The following is a 19,563-nucleotide window of genomic DNA, read 5'->3' on the forward strand; positions in this document are numbered from 1 at the left end:
TTTATGGCAGCAGGGGCAAGGGACAGCGCACCATGGCCTTGAGATGCCAGGACCAGCATGGCCAGCAGCCCCCCTCTGTGAGGAAGGGATAGGGTTGCAGTGTGAAATGGTGTTTGTGTGTGCGCATGTGTTTCTTAAAACAACGAGAGAGAGAGAGAGAGAGAGAGAGAGAGAGAGAGAGAGAGAGAGAGAGCATGCAAATGTAACTCCCCCAGGACAGGATCCAGCCACAGATAAGCACATTTCAGGACTTACTTTTGTGCTTAAGGTGGTGGAAAGTGCTTAATTTCAGCTTGATCATGTCCTGGGAGAATAGTTTCCCTCTCTCTCTCCTCCCCCCTCTTTCACCACTTTAAAACACCAAAGAAGACCCTTTCACACTGCGATCCTGTCCATGCCCACTCAGAAGTAAGTCCTACTGAGTTATGCCCAACTGCACAGGATTGTAAGCTTAGGCTCAAGGCTGAGGTCCCATGGGCACTGGCCAGGGCGTATACCTTAAACATGCCTAGGATTGGCGAGCATCAATACTCTGAAGCTTCCTGCCTTCCTATTTAACCTCACATCCCGTGAGTAGTATCGGCTGGGTGATGGCGACTGCCTTAACTTTCGCTTCATTTCCAAATGGGCATTTGAGCCACGCTCTCCGCGCAGCCTTTGTGTTGTCTGTGGTGTGCCTGAGAGCTTACCTGGGCAGCACTCTCTCTGTGGACTGGAGGAGGCATCACTAGTTTGAGGGCTGGCATCGTCTGTGGTCTCACCACATCTACGGCAGGAGAAGAGGATGCACCAGCTGTGCAATAGGAAGGTGGGTACAGTTAGGGAGCGTGGTATTGTCGCAGAGGGACGTGTGCCTCAGGAAAAGCAGTGCCTTCCAGTGCTGCAGAGAATGCAAGCACAGGCACTGGACAGCATGACAGCTCTTGAGGCCATCCACTCACCTTGTGGCTGGTCTGGCTGGGTCTCCCCATCTGCAGAGACTGCGATTTCTGCATCTAAGAGAAGAAAGGAATGAGCTGTGGCAGACTGTAGCGGAGGATTGGGGGTGGGAGGTGGGGTGAGAAAAGCCTGGGGGGAGGACTCACCCATATTGCCCTCCAGTGACACCATCTGTTCCGCCATGTCTATAGTCTGGAGGTCATGGTTGAAAAGCTCCTCTGATCCTGCCTGGACCGGCAAAGGAACAGCAGGAGGAGACACAGGAGTTCTGTGAATGGTGATGCTCCTGCTCACCCGCTTGGGCTGGATTGTAGCTAAAGATGCTATGGAGCTCCTTGTAGAAGGGGCAGGTTGTGGCATTATTCCCAGGGTGGGAGTTGTGCGCGACCACCCTTCTTCACTCTAGCTGCAGTGCCTTTGACTTCATCCTGCACTCCACTCCACTGCGGCTGTGCCCGCTGAAGGTCATTTGGCAGGGCATCTGCTCATAGGAATCGATGTTCCTGTGGCTGGAGCAAGCTGCTCCTGGATCTTCTGCTCCTCCCATATGTCGAGGAGATCCATTACTTCCTCATGCTTCCAAGAGACCCCACACCCCTTGCTAGCAGACTCTGATGAAGCCATGCAGCCTGGGTCAGGAACAGTGCCAGGAGCCCTGGGGAGAAAATAGAGGGGAAGCATGCAAAATCAGAAAACCACCCAAAGTGACCTTGCCTGGAAACCGCTATTGTGAGATTTCATGCTCCCGCAGTAACTACCTCGCAAAACTCTTGCAGACCAAGCAAAAAGGGGTTAGCAGCCTCCAATCCCAGCTACCCTGGAGGTCCAAAATCTGCACTGAGAAGAACTTACTAATCCCAGGTGCCGGTTGTACTTGGAAGCTGAGCGCTTAATTCCTGTTCACGATAGGGCGCTAATGTGCTATCTCGATGATGTGCTTTAACACATTAATGATTACAAAACCATGCTGGGAAAGACTGTAGAGCCAATTTATCACTATCTCACCTTTGCAGTCTAGCGGATTAATAATGCCGATCAAATTAAATCTTGGGGACATGGCCACTGGAGGTCCCAGCAAGGGGCTTTCAATGTTGGCCATTAGTTACCCTTGACAAACTGCTGGAGCCAAGATGATGTTATGCACTTTCAGTCCCAGGTGCTGGTAGCAAAACCTTAGTTCGGTTTGTGATAGTTCATTAATGCGCTATCTCAACATTGCACTTTAACCAGCAGAGCTTTTTTTAAAGGTAGGTGTTCTGGAGCACAGCACAACTACTCCCTCTGGGGTGGGGGGAAGACCAGAGATAGGCAAGTGAAGTGAGAGATCGCTCAGAAGCCCTTCAACACCAGCTGCAAAATGGAGGAAATGGAGGAAACATCGAGAAAAAGGAAGGGGAAGTGTAGGGGGAAACACCCCTTGACTGGGGTCAGTGAGGTCACGGCCAGGTGAGAGACACACCCCTGGGCACGGCCATCATACGGAAGCAAATGCGGAAGCTTGGAGCACACCGCAACAAAAGTGGAGATAAGCCGATCTAGGGAACAGAATTGGACTGTAACCAGTCTCGGGAAATCTGTTTTTTCCACCATAAACTCCAGGGTGGCTGTAGGATGGCCATGATGTCATGTACCCCAAATGAGCCATGGTACATGATGTCATGTACCCCAAACGAGCTCCAAATGCAGGAAGTTCAGAGTAAATTGCTCGTGGAGACACTCATGGAGGAGGTGCAGGTAATACTGATCAAATTTGCAGATGACACAAAATTGGGCAGGATAGCTAATACTTTGGAAGACAGAAACAAAATTCAAAGTGATCTGGATAGACTGGAGCGCTGGGCAGAAAACAACAGAATGACATTTAATAGGGATAAATGCCAAGTTCTGCACCTAGGAAAAAGAAACCAAATGCACAGTTACAAGATGGGGGATATGTGGCTCAACCACACTACAAGCGAGAAGGATCTCGGAATTGTTGTTGATCACCAGCTGAATATGAGCCAACAATGTGATGTGGCTGCAAAAAAGGCCAATGCTGTTTTGGGCTGCATTCATAGACGCATAGCTTCCAAATCCCGGGAAGTACTAGTTCCCCTCTACTCAGCACTGGTTAGGCCTCATCTGGAGTACTGTGTCCAGTTCTGGGCACCACACTTTAAGAAGGATGCAGACAAACTGGAGAGGGTTCAGAGGAGGGCAACAAAGGTGATCAGGGGACTGGAAACAAAGCCCTATGAAGAGAGACTGAAAGAACTGGGCATGTTTAGCCTTGAGGAGAGAAGACCCAGGGGAGATATGATAGCACTCTTCAAGTGCTTGAAAGGTTGTCACAGAGAGGAAGGCCAGGATCTCTTCTCGATCATCCCAGGGTGCAGGACACGGAATAATGGGCTCAAGTGACAGGAAGCCAGATTCCGGCTGAACATCAGGAAAAACTTCCTGACTGTTAGAGCAATATGACAATGGAACCAATTACCTGGGGAGGTGGTGGGCTCTCCCACACTGGAGGCGTTCAAGACAAGGCTGGACAGCCATCTGTCAGGGATGCTCTGAGTTGGATTCCTGCACTGAGCAGGGGGTTGGACTCGATGGTCTTGTTGGCCCCTTCCAACCCTACTATTCTATGATTCTATCATTCTATGGACTGTAAAATGTGTGTGTGTGTTTATATCAGCCTTGTTATCTTCTTATGTACCTTTTATATAATATACCATTTTTACATACTAGACCACCGATGAAGACTTTTAGTCATAACTGGTTTGGTTTTGCTTGATACTGGTGACTCCCGCTATTGCTGGATATTACAGCACAACAGTATTGTATTTTCCTCCATTTTTTTAATATATATTTTTAGCCTGCTTGGATAAAATAATATTATCAGACATCTTTTCTATCATCACCAGTTAGCCCATCCCAGTTGGTCCATCACTTTTCAGCTCAGGGTTGGGATACCTTTTCCATTTTATTTTGAGTGACAAGACCTGCCCTGTGGTCAGCTCTGTCCCTCTTGGAGGAACTGACTGGGCCCCATCTACCCATGGGATTTGTTGTTGTTCAGTCATTAAGGTGTGTCCGACTCTTCGTGACCCCATGGACCATAGCACGCCAGGCCTTCCTGTCCTGCGCTCTCTCCCGGAGCGTGCTCAAGTTCATATTCATTGCATCGGTGATGCTATCTAGCCATCTCATCCTCTGCCGTCCCCTTCTCCTTTTGCCTTCAATCTTTCCCAGCATCAGGGTCTTTTGACCCTGATGAAGATTGAAGATTGAAAGATTGAAGGCAAAAGGAGAACGGGACGGCAGAGGATGAGATGGCTAGATAGCATCACGTAAATCTTTACGTAGCCTATCACGTTTTTGTTTTGTTTTTTAACTGGAAATGGCGGTGGTGGCAGCCGGTCAGAAGATCGGCCACCACAGTTGCCGCCGAACCACCACCGGAGCTGCTGCCAGAGCCGCCGCTGCCAGGAAGATCTGCCCCAGGTAAGTCTTGTCCCGGGGGGGCGGGGGGGGCAGACCATTCTGCCACCGATTTCAGGGGGCCGAATGCGCTGGCATTCAGCCTCCCCTAGATCCGTGGCGGAATTCTCTGACATCCCTACTGATCTGACCTCCTTGCAGTCCAGGGGACTCGTAAGAGTCTTCTCCAGCACCACAGTTCGAAAGCATCAATTCTTCGGCGCTCAGCCTTCCTTATAGTCCAGCTCTCACAGCCATACATTACTACTGGGAAAACCATAGCTTTGATTATACAAACCTTTGTCAGCAAGGTGATGTCTCTGCTTCTTACTTTGCTGTCTAGCTTTGCCATAGCTTTCCTCCCCAGGAGCAAGCATCTTTTAATTTCATGGCTACAGTCACCATCTGCAGTGATCTTGGAGCCCAAGAAAATAAAATCTGTCACAGCTTCCATTTCTTCCCCTTCCATATGCCAGGAAGTGATGGGGCCAGATGCCATGATCTTTGTTTTTTTTTAATGTTGAGTTTCAAACCAGCTTTTGCACTCTCCTCTTTCACCCTCAACAAGAGGCTCTTGAGATCCTCTTTGCTTTCTGCCATTAGGGTGGTATCGTCTGCATATCGGAGGTTGTTGATAATTCTCCCGGCAATCTTAATTCCGACCTGTGATTCATCCAACCCGGCATTTCTCATGATGTACTCTGCATATAAATTAAATAAGCAGGGCGACAATATACAGCATTGTCATACTCCTTTGCCAATTGTGAACCAATTGGTTGTTCCATGTCCAGTTCTTACTGTTGCTTCTTGACCCTCATACAGGTTTCTCAGGAGACAGGCAAGGTGGTCTGGTACTCCCATCACTTTAAGAATTTGCCAGGTTGTTGTGATCCACACAATCAAAGGCTTTAGCGTAGTCAATGAAGCAGAAATAGCCATTTTTGGGGAATTCTCTTGCTTTCTCCATGATCCAGCGAATGTGGGCGATTTGATCTCTAGTTCCTCTGCCTCTTCGAAACCCCACTTGTACTCCCGGTAGTTCTCGGTGCTGAAGCCTAGCTTGTAGGATTTTGAGCATCACCTTGCTGGCATGTGAAATGAGCGCAATTGTACGGTAGTTTGAACACTCTTTGGCATTGCCCTTCTTTGGAACTGGAATGTAAACTGACCTTTTCCAGTCTTGTGGCCACTGTTGAGAGTTCCAAATTTGTTGGCATTTTGAGTGCAGCACTTTAGCAGCAGCATCTTTTAGGATTTTAAATAGCTCAGCTGGAATACTGTCATCTCCGCTAGCTTTGTTGTTAGTAATGCTTCTTAAGGCCCACTTGACTTCACTCTCTAGGATGTCCGGCTCAAGTTCAGTGACCGCACTATCATGGCTATCAGGGACATTCAGATCTTTCCTGTATAGTTCTTCTGTGTATTCTTGCCACCTCTTCTTAATCTCATCTGCTTCTGTTAGGTCCCTGCCTTCTTTGTCCTTTATCATGCCCGTCTTTGCACAAAACGTTCCCTTGAGATCTCCAATTTTCTTGAAAAGATCTCTAGTCTTTCCCATTCTGTTGTTTTCCTCGATTTCCTTGCATTGTTCATTTAAGAAGGCCTTCTTGTCTCTCCTTGCTATTCTCTGGAACTCTGCATTCAGTTGGGTATATCTTCCCCTTTCTCCCTTGCTTTTCGCTTCCCTTCTTTCCTCAGCTACTTGTAAAGCCTCATCAGACAGCCACTTGGCTTTCTTGCATTTCTTTTTCTTTGGGATGGATTGAGTTGCTGCCTCATGAACAATGTTACGGACCTCCGTCCATAGTTCCTCAGGCACTCTGTCTATCAGGTCTAATCCCTGAAATCTATTCCTCACCTCCACTGTATATTCATAAGGGATATGATTTAGGTCATACCTGAATGGTTTAGTGGTTTTCCTTACGTTCTTCAATTTAAGCTGAAATTTTGCAACAAGAAGCTCATGATCTGAGCCACAGTCAGCTCCAGGTCTTGTTTTTACTGACTGTATAGAGCTTCTCCATCTTTGGCTGCAAAGTACATAATCAATCGTGCCACATTGTTCACCTCTCCCGTCAGCAAGTGTGTATTTTCATGTTGTAAAATCCACATTTTTTGCAAAGTTGTTTTGTGATGGATTTTCCTGTCTCACGGGCTTCAGTGCGGTTTGGGAGTCTGTTTGACCTCAACAAGTGCAGCACCTTCGCATAATGTTAATGCTTTGTTTCCCCCCAAATGAGCCTGTGCTTTGGGATGACTGTTGTTCCTTTTAAATGTCCACTTCTGCCCTGAAAGCAGCCCACCAAACTCAGAAGAAATTCCCATTGACTTCTACTGCATTTACTCAACACGGAGCTGAGAGGGGTGGGGAAGGCTATTGTTTTGAATCTGCGCCTATCCAGAGGTGTGGAGCTTTGCAAAAGGGTTAATAAGTTTAAAAGGTGCTTTGTTTTTCCCCATATGAGCTTGTGCTTTGGGATGACTTCCGTTCTTTTGAAATCTCCACTTCTCCTCTGGGAGAACAGCCCGCTAAACATGTCTAAAAAGGTAAAAGGTAAAGGTGTCCCCAACCAGTCGTGTCCGACTCTAGGGTGCGGTGCTCATCCCCGTTTCTAAGCCGAAGAGCCAGCGCTGTCCGAAGACACTTCCGTGGTCATGTGGCCGGCATGACTGAACACCCAGGTGCACGAAACGCTGTTACCTTCCCCGCTGAGGCGGTACCTATTTATCTACTTGCAATTTCTTGCTTTCGAACTGCTAGGTTGGCAGAAGCTGGGACTGAAGACGGGAGCTCACTCCGTCACGCAGCACTCGGGTCTCGAACTGCCGACCTTCCAGTCTGCAGCTCAGCGTCTTAACCACTAAGCCACCGCAGCCCCTAACATGTCTACTAAGAAATAATTCCCATTGACTTCCACTGAGGTTCCAGCCCTTCGCAGCTACAGAAGTGTGGCGGTAATGGGGGAAGGACAAAAAGAAAAGGGCTGGGCTGGGGGGCTGCTGAATCCTCCTCCTTCCAGGAAGGGCCTCTGTGGACCCTGGGGTGCTGCTGCCAGCATGGGACAGAAGGGCACTGTGGATTCCCCATTGTGCCGCCTGCTCACAGCGCCCATGGCCCAGCTGCTCCTGCTAAGCACGCTGCTCAGGGCCACCAGGAGAGAGGAAGGTGCAAGCAGGCGCACACACAGACACACTCCTCTCCCTCGATGTGGGCACTGGCTTTCACAGCACATAGGAGCGGGGCTGAGAAAGGGGGTGGTGGTGGAAGCCTATGGTTTTTTTTAGGAAGCTGGCTGATGCTGCAAGACTCCATCACAGTCTGCCATGCAAAAGCAGTTCTTTTTTGGATACCCCACTTTAACTGGCTGTGTGTGCTGTGGGAGGAGCAAATCTGATTTCATGAAAACTCAGTTTTAAACACAATCACGTTGGAAAGCATCCTCGTGTTGATGAGGCCCTGGTCTGGTAAAGGGCCCTCAGCTATGGCCAAACTAAATATTTGCATTATCATGCATAGTGGAGTTATGCATGATTGTTTTCCCTACTCTCTGTAAATGCCTGCGGCCCCAATTTGGATTGGGACCATGATGCTTTGGGAGAGGAGGGTTTAAACTTCCCTACCAACCTGATTTCATCCCGAAACTCCATCCCTCTGCAGGGGGAGGAGGGGTTAAAAAGGAAAAAAAGTATTAATTTATTCCAGTGAAAGAAATCTAAACAATAAAAGCATAAATGAGCAGATTAAAACAAAACCTTCAAAAGTTCAGAATGGTACAAAAAAATTAAAAAGTAAGAAAGATATCTTGAGCCACACAACAAACAAGTTAACCTGGCAAGTCCCAAGGATTGTCTGAATAAAAACCTCTTTGCCAGGTGGAAAAAGAGCAATAAAGAGGGAGACAAATCAACCTCAGGAGGGAGAACTTTCTAAACCCCAAGGCGCAACTACCGAAAAGGCCCTCTTTCGTGTCATGAAGTCAAACATACTTCAGAAAAAGCACTTGCATTTCTTATCTCTGTAGTGCGTATGTCAAACTTACGTTGGCTAGAATGTACATACATCCCTTTTCAAAACACATGGTAGTATCTCATGGTAGTATCATGGTACTATCTTGATGGTACTATTTCATATCAATATTTACAGATGCACTCAACTTGTGTGAGAGACGCTTGATAGCATTCGCTCAACCCAATTGCGTTCTCAAGGACAGCATCAGCAGTTGAGTCTAGCTGTCCTTTTAGTTTCCCACAATTTCTCCGATGCAGCATCACTTTGGGGGATAGTGGGAAATTAAAATGGTGACCCTCAGCCATCCAACACTACTACTAGCCGCCATCACTGCCAGGTAAGCCTGTCAGAGCTCACCAACAGAGGAGAGGGCCTACCAGAGTGCATTTTGCCCCGTGCCCCCTCAAACCTGGAGTCAGCCCTGGCTACAGGTGTCCAGTCCATCTCTGCATCTGGCACCCTGTTCATGACGGATGAGGTGTAGGTGGATGAACTGGATGAATTTTTGCTTGTACATAGGTGCTGCGGCCATTTCCCCGAAATGGAGTGATTTCTAGTTAAAATATTGGGAAATCCCAGGAGAAATGTTGCAGAAGAATTTGCAGCTGGAAAAAGACAGCTGTTGCAGTTGGGAAGGCCCTACAGGCTAGATACTGGCCTATTATGCTCTTATCTATATTTGTCAGCGTGCTTCTTCCTTTTCCTTGAAAAAGTCTGATTTCTCCTACAGAGCCAGATTTGGTTTCAGTTTCAGGAAACATAATGAGTCATCAAACAGGCACTGAAACTTTCTTGTGAGCCTGGCTGACATTATCCTCTATCCTGTTAAAAAAAAGAAGAAGTCAAATCTTGCTCAACTTCTGCTCAGAGCCTTAGCAGGAAATCAACACTTTTTACTCTTATGGGCAGATTTGTCTACATGCACTTGAACAAGTCTTGTGAATCAGGGCCAAGGCCAACCCTTCTATGCAGAAAGGTGAAGTGACCTGCTTCAGGCCGCACCGTGAGGGGGACAGCATAGATGAAGGCAGGAATTAATGTCTGAATGGTGCAGCGAGATTTTTTTAAGTGTTGCCCCTAGCAGAGGGAGAAGAGGGAGCATTTGGCCCTTGTTTCAGGCAGCAAAATGTCTTGGGGTCAGGGTCAGCAACAAGGGTAGGCAAGGCTGGGCACCTGGTAAGGGCTCACACCCAGCAGGGGCCCAGTGACAAGAGCCTCCTGGACTTGCTCCTCGTCTTCACCACTGCAACCTGCTTGTTCACCCAGACAAGGGTGGTGGTGGGAAGTAGGAACAGTAGATGCCATGGCCTCCTTGCTCACTGGCTCTCTGCCTGTCAAGCAAGCAAGTGGGAACAATGATGAGGAAGAGGAGGAAGAGAAATAGCAGCCGGTGACAATGGTGGTGAAAAGGCAGACTCGATGAGGGAGGAGTCCATGTTTCCCAAGGCTCCTCAAAAACTTGAAGTGAGACCTGCTCTGTCTGGCCTTGTTGTGAATGACTCAACACTTGTCTGGATCCTGATTCAGCATTATTAATTTAACCTACTTTTCAAATGATATTTTGACGCATGATGCTGAAACGACCTCTAAATGCAGCCAGCTTGGAGTTAATCGCTCATGGAGATACCCCCCGGAGAGAATCTTTAAACGTCTTAATTGTAGTGCATACTGTATTGCTTTCCATCAATCTTGCAAACCAAGCCTCCTTAAGTTGTCAGTATTCAGCATGGTTGTCTAGAGCCCTGTAGATTTCAAGACTGTAAGGTCAGCAGGGGGACGGGTGTCTACATAGTAGGGTCTACAGAGGAGGGGTATGTAGGTCTTTGTAATGAAACACTTTGTTGTGCTGCCCCTCATGTGGAATTTCTTCCCCAGCACTTGTGCAAAAGTTCTGGAAAAGTGCCCCCACTTGTGTTCATTCCACTGGCACAGCATAAAGCATTGGGTTGCAAGCTCACACTTCCGTTGCCTCTAAGGGCTTTTGTATTGTTTGCTAGCTAAAGGTGCTTGTTGAATGGCTTATGACAGCTGGTGGCTACTAGTTGTATAACATTAAACACTCCACCTGCTTGGATAGGGCTGAAGGAAACACTTTTGCAGTTTGGGATATAGTCAGCAAAGAAAAAATAAGTATGTTTTCTTGCAGTTGACTGGCAAAAAGCATCCTTAAGGGGAGGGAGACTTCAAGAACGAGTTGCTGCTCTTCAGGAAATATAGTACTGCCTGTTTCCTCCCACTTGCACTCGCTTGGATATTTGCAAATAAGCAGATTACAGAAAAACATACATTTTCAGCACTGATATCTGACGCATATTTAAAGCTTTGGTTATGTTGCTCAGTTGTATTCCTAAACAGCAAGGGCATCTTCAGGCCAATACTGCAGAAACACAAAATAAATTAAAATAAATAGCTTGACTCTGGGCTTCATCACACGGATGTTTTTAAATAGATTGCAGATAATGAGCTATCAAATTACCCCGTTGTGTTCTGCTTCAGTTTCTTCTGTGAAAAGAGTTAAAGCGGCAAGGAAAGGAGCAAGATCAATGAAAGATAATGGAGGACTCAGATATTGGGAGAATGGGGGTGGGGGGGAACACATGTAAAGGGAGTCAGTGGTGATCCTGCATTTAAAATGGAAGCAGAAAGCCCCATTTTAAATGCAGGATTTTAGGCTGGTGTAGAAATGCCCTCTGTTCTTTCCTCCCATCCACCTTTTCAATACTAATTTCATGTTTTATTTTAACTTGTGGAGGACATTTCTAGCCAATTTTTATTCATACCCATATATACAGGCAGTGCCAACTTCCTGAGCACATCTAAATCATGGCAGAAAGTGAAAGCCATTTAGCTTCTTTATAGGAAATCCGCAGGATTTCCTCAAAAAGGCAACTTCTTACCTCCGGTTTGATGTGCTCAGCTGGGACTTTCCCTGAATGTATTGTACTGCAAGAAAAGCTGACAAGACAGTTTTGTTTGCAGAAACCAATCAGGTTTGAGGAGGGAAAGACTTTTTGAATATAAATATTCTGCTGGAGCTCAGCATCCAGTCACCAGGCAGAATTACTCGAAGGAACTTTCAGCACCCATCACCATGAACAGAACCTTTGCTGTTTTCCTTTGTGCAGCATTCTTGCTTGCAGCAGGAGTACAAGGTACGTGGCAATAACAGATAACGGAGGCAGGATTTGCTGCCACATATATACGTTGCCTGTTCGGAGTATATATTTATCCTGTGGCATTTGTTTTGTCATTCCTGTTGCCCTCTCTGTCACCATGTTATACTTGAGAAAAGGTGGAGTTAATTCCAGGTAGAAGTTCACTGCTGGTGAATCATGTTTAGCCAGAATGTACATTATGTGGGGGGGGGGGGAGGGTGCAGAAGCAAGTACCCAAGTCACCTGTGCTAAACCCATCAATCCATATTAGCTTCTTCTCCCCACAAATCCCAAACTGTTATTTTAATTTCTTGTTCCATATCCTCTGCCAAGCAAAATTCGATTCAGCCTCCTCAATTTCACAGATGGGTATGATTCAAGAACATTCCAATGTGGTCTTAGCACCCTGATTACCTGTTAGTGTTCATTATCCTTCACCAGTGATAAGCCTTAACAAAGCCTAAAGGAAGAATCAGGAGTTCATGACAGACAACAAAGCTATCACCTAGGATTTTAAATATTTGTTGCAGTTCTGTACATGGCTGGTGGCATGTCTCCTAAAATATTTGATTTCTGGCTAGATATTTTGGATTTTAACTCCCAGAAGTGTTTGCAATAACTTCACCCTCTTTTATCCACCTTTCGTAGGAATGGTGACCTTTAGGAAGGGCCGCTGCATGTGCCAGTCCAAAAGCCCCAGACCTGTTCCATTGATACGTTTAGCAAAGTTGGAAACCCACCCCAGAAGCTCTTCCTGTAACCAAGTAGAGATCATGTAAGTAATGAATAAACCTAGTGCGCTAGAAAAAATATCCAATTTAGGGCGCGATCCTATGCATGTTTTGACAGAAAAAAAGGCCTACAGCTCCCAGCATGCCCTAGCCAGCATGGCTGGGGCATGATCGGAACTGTAGGCCTTTTTTTCTGTCAAAACGTGCATAGGATGATCATGCCGTTAATTTGTTTAACCCTATACAGTATCAAGAAATATTTTTCATGTTGCTGCATGGAGGGGATTTGAATTGTCAGCCTCAGTCATCAAAAAGTCTTTGGCTGATTCTGCCTGTTATTAATTCAAGTGAGAAATAGTAATCACATGAAATTTGTTCATCCTCCCCTCTGTCCTTCAGTGCTACACTGAGGCACTCTGGAGAGCTGAGATGCCTGAACCCGGAGTCTAAAGAAGTGCGAAAGTTCATGGAAAACTATAAAAAAATAAGGTAAGCTGCTTCAGCGTGCAACCCTAAACTTGTAGAACATAATTCTGTTGTTGCTGATGTAAACAAGCAACTCGTAAATGCCATTCCCGGCCCTACCATTAGACAAAGCAAGGTGGTTGCCTCAGCTGGCAGTTGCTAGGAGGTGGCAGCAAGGTGTTGGTGGAGGGAACTATGTGCCCCCTGGCCTGCCATGCAACCCCTAAGCTAGCCTGCTGCCCTCAGGTGCAATGAAGGATGTTGCCACATCATCAGTGTTGAAGAAAGATTAAACTGCCAGTCCAGGCAGCTTACGTAAATGGAATGGGAGGGGGCTCCATCTTGTTCTTTGCCTCTGGCAGCAACATTTCTTGGCTGGCCCTGCTAAGCGCCCAAAATGTAATTGTTACTGTACAGGTTTCGTCGCCTCAGGCAGCAACATTTCTTGCTTTGGCCCCTGGTCCAAGGAACTTAGAGTAGTCAGAGTACATGTGTAATCCCATATTTTTCTCACAGCAACCCTGTGAGGAAGATCAGGCAGAGACCCTAACTCGCGCAAGACCACCCAGGTTAAGCGTTACATCAGAAGCAACCTGGGGAAGAGCAGACAGGCCATTGCTCAGCCATAAGGCATATTTCCCAGAGCTGGGAAAGACGCCAGCCTGCAGAGCTGCCACCAGTCTGAGCTTGATGAATCCCACCAAGTCCAACAGCTGCAACCATAGCTGCTGACATGACGCTTGATGTACAGCTTAACCCATGTTAAGGCTGCTGGTGGGAGTTTAGGCTTGAGGAGGGCTGTGACAATGTGATCCAGCAACCCACTCCCAGTTGCATAATGCGTGGTTAAGCAATCGATAGTGCTGTGTCCCCAACAATCCCAAGGGGGTGTCATGGTGGGCAAGGGCTTAAGCCAGGCTTCCTGATCACACAAAGTTAGCATTCTAGCCACTGATGGTTCCATGCTCTCCACCTGCCCTGTGGAGGCACATCCAGATAACAGCCTTCCTCACATACTGGATTTGCTGGCACATGCGCTGAACCAAGCATGCATACTCAAAAATGAGGATAACTTTTATTTATGCCCAGACTCTTACTATGTGGAGTGTACACACTACCTGGATTGTGCAAGTCCTGCAACATGGAGAGGCTGCTGCAGGATGGTGTGGAGGCAGTGTTGCAAATTGATCAGAATTTTACTAGTCTGGTCAGAATTTGCTTCTCTTGGCGAATGTAATTGGGCAGGGATTATATGTCTGGCCTTTTCCCTCCCCCTCACTTCCTATCAGATGCATATTGTTGTTTTTTAAAAGAGATTGTATCCCTTGGGGGCACTCTGGACATGCTCAGAAGCCTTACATCCTTTGGTCCACTTTGTTCCCATCAAGGAGACAGTTTGCAGAGACTCAAGTAGTCCTTAGGTCAATTTAAAACATGCTTTGCATATGCTTAGAGGCATGCAGATGGAAACGTAAGAATTCTGTAAAACAAAAGCCGGTGAACATTGTGTGTGCATTGCAGTGATGGATTTTGCATTGGTGATACCAACGCATGCAGGGAGCTTGAAAATGTGCTGCAAAACTTTTCTGAAGCAGCAAGGATTCAGGTGGGGCTAGGGGGCCATGATCTTCACTAATTCCATTTTGCTTTTATCCATTCAGGTCTTTGAGGATTCTACAGTAGAGAAGAGAAAAAGTGCCTGGCGATTAGTCATCTTGATAGAGCAATGGATGAAGGCATAATTTTGATTCCTGGGTGGATTTCAGAGTGTCCATAGCTCCCTACCCAAGGAGGATATGAGTCAGATAAAATCCGCTGTGTTGCTTTCAAAATACAGATTCTGTGTTTTACTGTGTATGTTGCAAAGTCACCGTGTTGGGTCTCTAACATCTCTTCCCAAGATGAGCACAAATGTGCTTCTAGATGGAGGGCTCCTAGCACTACCAATTAAAAGGCATTGTGCAGCTATTCTGTCTTTCCCTCCTTGATGGATTTCCTGTGATAAGAAAAAAGACGGAAGAAGTGGTGGGAAAACATGGGAGGGTTACCAGCAGAAGATGATGAGGTCTGGACCCGCTGTAAAATTCTGTGAACCAGGCAGGGCAATTGCACAATAAAAGCCTCAACTGGAAGCACCTGTGGTGCATTACAGTGTTGTCAGCATTCCTGAAATAATATAGCCAAAACTTTCAAGTGCTTTGAAATCTTTAAAGCGCTGTAGCTGGTACCCAAAGAACCATGCAACTAATTCTACATGCCCAAGTGGACTCTGGACATGTATTTATTGAACAACAGCCCATTGATTTAAAAACGGTGTGGTCTGCTGTTCGGAGAAAACAAGATCTTAGTTAGCTCACTGGATTCAAACCCAGATAAATGTTAAGGAGCATCACTTGTAAAATTCAACACAACACTAGGGATTCTAAAGTGATCTCTGACGCCCCCTCCAGGCCTTCTTTGGCAAGTTTTGCTCTCATGACTGCACTTTGCTGCGTGGCAGAGGGCACTTCCGTATGAGTAAATTGTAATGATTCTGAATACATGCATCCATTAAGAAGTGTGTTTAGAAATGGATATATTTGTATTTTGGAATGTATAATAATGGGGTCTCCATCAGTTCTTAGTTGAACATATTGTGTCTGTGTTGTACAGGGCTGCGGCTTGCCTAAGAGGGAAATTTATCTTATGTCTTTAAAAAAATCAGAGAAAATGTTCAGTATAAAGTGAATGACACAAGGTATTTAAGTGTGTACAGACTGATGTTTTTTAAAAAAACTGAAATATGCATAATTTAAGAAATGTGTTCTAACAAGCTGTCAGGGTATGTGTTTGAAGAAATGTAACCTTCACTTGCTGTGAAGTCTTTCAAACACAAGCTACTTAATAAAAGATGATAATTCAGTCTGTGGCTGTTCTGTAATGTCATTTCATTCTTTAAAAAACATTTTCCCACTCTGTGCTTTCAGTTAAAGTGGCATTTCAGTCCCCAGAGTCTTAAGTGGGAGGGACTGGGAGGGACCTCATTGGGTTCACAGGCTCCTTCCTGCTCCACATTTGGCTGCAGAGGAGGCTGGCTGCTCCCATGTCAGTGGGGTGAATCCGCTCCGCGTTTCAGTCAGAACCAGTCAGAACTCTAAAGGAGCTTCGCACCTTGGAGAGCTCCTTTAGAGTTCTGACTGGTTCTGACTAAAACGCGGAGCGGATTGACCGCCCCACTGACTTCGGAGCCACCAGTTTCCACCATTTGGTTCTCTGGATTGGGGCCAGAACCAGTTGCACAAATGGGACTGGTGAATGTTGGGGATTCCCCTCCATCCCCCTTGTAATCATGCTGGTACTTGGTTTTGCAGGAGGGGTTTGGGCAAGATTTTCTCAGTGGGATGCCCCCCCAAACGGATCTACCCCCTCTTCTTTCATTGATCCTGCCCATTTGCTTGCTTACTCTCCATGCCCAATCTGCAGCATCACCCCAAGGAAGATGCGAGCTCTGTTTCAAGTGGTGTTTGCAACCACTCAAGAATCAGGCAGGAGTTAATGTAACAATAAAGTTCTTTATTTAACAACTCATCGAGGGCTAACCAACCTATGGTGACCCTGGTATGCTGTGCAAACCGGGCCTCTGTGTCCCTCCTACTCTGCATCTGTACTGTGAATGCTGAGTCACTTCCGGATAGCTGTTCTCTTAAGCCTTCCCTCGGGGTCACTGAATTATTCTTCCTGTCTGCTACCCCAGTTTTCCTACCTAGTTCGACATAGATTGATTGATTGGCTGGCAGACCTACAGTGACACCAACAGCGGAGGAGCAGCGTGGCCAGGGGACTTTAGGGGTTGGCAGCAACGGGCCTCCTGCGTGGGCATGGGGCTGTGGAAATGCCCCATGATGCGAACTTGACCTGACCACCCTTCCCTCGGTCAAGGCCAGTGAGTGACTTGTCGAAGGCCACTTTAGGGAACATCGGCATTGATGTCTTTTTAGGACCAGGTGCCAGTATCTTGGATTATCTATAGAACCTCCAGTTCTGGTAGCACATTTAGTTCTGTAGCCAGAAATTTAAGAGCATGGTGGAGGAAATCCATACACTCAGAACATACTTACAGGTAGTAGCCTACTGCACTTAATGTTATATGATTATGTTAATTTTAACTTTATCAAATTTAAAAATGACGAGCGCTTGTCAGTTATCCCAGTGGCTTTTTCTCACACCAGCCAGAACCCTGGAAATCAGGAGCAGGGCTACATTGGTCCATTGGGTCCATTGGTCCATTACAGTGATCCATTGGGAAGAAGACTAGTGGTATACTTTTCCTTATAGCTTCAGAAAGCTGAAAATTCCAGGAAGAGAATGGCACACAGCTGATAGGACCACTACCTGCCCCCTCCTCCCTGGCTCATGTATTTAATTAATTTAAGCTAAATAGTCTTGCAGCCAACTATTACTACTTTCGAAGTCCAGAGGTGTAGCCGTGTTGGCCTGTTGCAGCAAAAATAAAAAGAGTCTTGTGGCACCTTAGGGTGAAATCCTATCGAGATAGGCGGCTGCCACGGAACTCGGAGGTGACCGCCTATCCAAAGCAGGGCAGGAGAAGCATGGAGGGGATCGTTCCCTCCACACTCCCCCTGCCCTGCATTTTTGGCTAGACGGCCGATTGCGGCTGTCTAGCCACGGGAGCACAGAGTGGGGAAGGAGGCTGCTGTACAGGCAGTTCCACCTTCCCCGCCCCGGAACGCCCCCCAGCCACACCCCTTTTCGGCTGCTCTGCGCTCCTCTTGTGAGTGCAAAGAACGGGGCTGTTCCGCGCTACCTCCGAGGCAGCACAGAAGTGGGGGGAGGTCAGTTCTCCAGGAACCAGCCTCGGAGCGCAGGTTCTGAGGTCGGTTCCCAGAAAACACCATATCGTATGGCCATCTAGCCACTGTCTAGCGGCCATAGGATTGCTCCCTCCAGGGCGCATTCCTATACATGTTTAGACAGAACAAAGTGCTACACTTCCCAGCATCCCCTAGCCAGCATGGCAAAATGAGGAATGCTGGGAATTGTAGGATTTTTTTCCTGTCTATACATGCATAGGACTGTGCCCTTATACATTTTGATGGCATAAAAAGCTTTTGTGGATTGATGAAGTGGGCTGGTCAGATGCATGGAATGTTGTCCTGAGTGGGCAGATATTTATATACACACACATTCACACATGGGTGTAGGGAGAAGTGGAAAAACAGCAGTGAGGTCAGAGGGGAATGAAATATTAAAAACTTCAGGCAGTGATAATTATGCTAAAGCTTCTGTTACACACACAAAACAAAACGCAATGTTCATTTTATTAAAGTTTAGAACAGCCTTCCCCAACCTTGTGCCTTCCAAACGTGTTAGACTATAATTCCCATTATCTCTGGGGATGATAGGACTTGTAGTTCAATACATCTTGAGGGCGCTGGACTGTGGAAGGCTGGCTTTGATGCAATAAATAAAGTAAATTGCAGCAAAGTTTAGACGTATGTAACGTAACTACTGGTCAATATCGAAATCAGATTGATTATGTACTTTGCAGCCAAAGATGGAGAAGCTCTATACAGGCAATAGAAACAAGACCTGGAGCTGACTGTGGCTCAGATCATGAGTTTCTTATTGCAAAATTTTGGCTTAAATTGAAGAACACAGGGAAAACCACTAAACCATTCAGGTATGACCTAAATCATATCCCTGATGAATATACAGTGGAGGTGAGGAATAGATTTCAGGGATTAGACCTGATAGACAGAGTGCCTGAGGAACTATGGACGGAGGTCCGTAACATTGTTCATGAGGCAGCAACTCAATCCATCCCAAAGAAAAAGAAATGCAAGAAAGCCAAGTGGCTGTCTGATGAGGCTTTACAAGTAGCTGAGGAAAGAAGGGAAGCGAAAAGCAAGGGAGAAAGGGGAAGATATACCCAACTGAATGCAGAGTTCCAGAGAATAGCAAGGAGAGACAAGAAGGCCTTCTTAAATGAACAATGCAAGGAAATCGAGGAAAACAACAGAATGGGAAAGACTAGAGATCTTTTCAAGAAAATTGGAGATCTCAAGGGAACGTTTTGTGCAAAGACGGGCATGATAAAGGACAAAGAAGGCAGGGACCTAACAGAAGCAGATGAGATTAAGAAGAGGTGGCAAGAATACACAGAAGAACTATACAGGAAAGATCTGAATGTCCCTGATAGCCATGATTGTGCACTCACTGAACTTGAGCTGGACATCATAGAGAGTGATGGCCTTAGGAAGCATTAGTAACAACAAAGCTAGCGGAGATGACAGTATTCCAGCTGAGCTATTTAAAATCCTAAAAGATGATGCTGTTAAAGTGCTGCACTCAAAATGCCAACAAATTTGGAACTCTCAACAGTGGCCACAAGACTGGAAAAGGTCAGTTTACATTCCAGTTCCAAAGAAGGGCAATGCCAAAGAGTGTTCAAACTACCGTACAATTGCGCTCATTTCACATGCCAGCAAGGTGATGCTCAAAATCCTACAAGCTAGGCTTCAGCAGTATGTGAACCGAGAACTACCGGAAGTACAAACGGGGTTTGGAAGAGGCAGAGGAACTAGAGATCAAATCGCCCACATTTGCTGGATCATGGAGAAAGCAAGAGAATTCCCCCAAAATGGCTATTTCTGCTTCATTGACTACGCTAAAGCCTTTGATTGTGTGGATCACAACAAACTGTGGCAAATTCTTAAAGAGATGGGAGTACCAGACCACCTTGCCTGTCTCCTGAGAAACCTGTATGAGGGTCAAGAAACAACAGTAAGAACTGGACATGGAACAA

General features: G+C 46.4%; 1 protein-coding gene across 1 annotated transcript; it reads left to right on the forward strand.

Annotated features, from left to right (window-relative positions):
* The first annotated feature begins 11,452 nt into the window (after nucleotides 1-11,452).
* LOC146343616 (C-X-C motif chemokine 10-like) lies at nucleotides 11,453-15,666 on the forward strand. Its single transcript, XM_084860203.1, has 4 exons — nucleotides 11,453-11,559; nucleotides 12,211-12,337; nucleotides 12,693-12,782; nucleotides 14,420-15,666. The coding sequence occupies exons 1-4, from the start codon at nucleotides 11,499-11,501 to the stop codon at nucleotides 14,439-14,441; spliced, it is 300 nt and encodes a 99-aa protein (XP_084716329.1). The 5' UTR covers nucleotides 11,453-11,498; the 3' UTR covers nucleotides 14,442-15,666.
* The last annotated feature ends 3,897 nt before the right edge of the window (nucleotides 15,667-19,563 follow it).

This window comes from Heloderma suspectum, chromosome 5, assembly GCF_057233095.1.
Source record: "Heloderma suspectum isolate Gila_16-S chromosome 5, 16-S_ref, whole genome shotgun sequence".
NCBI classification, from domain to species: Eukaryota; Metazoa; Chordata; class Lepidosauria; order Squamata; family Helodermatidae; genus Heloderma; species Heloderma suspectum.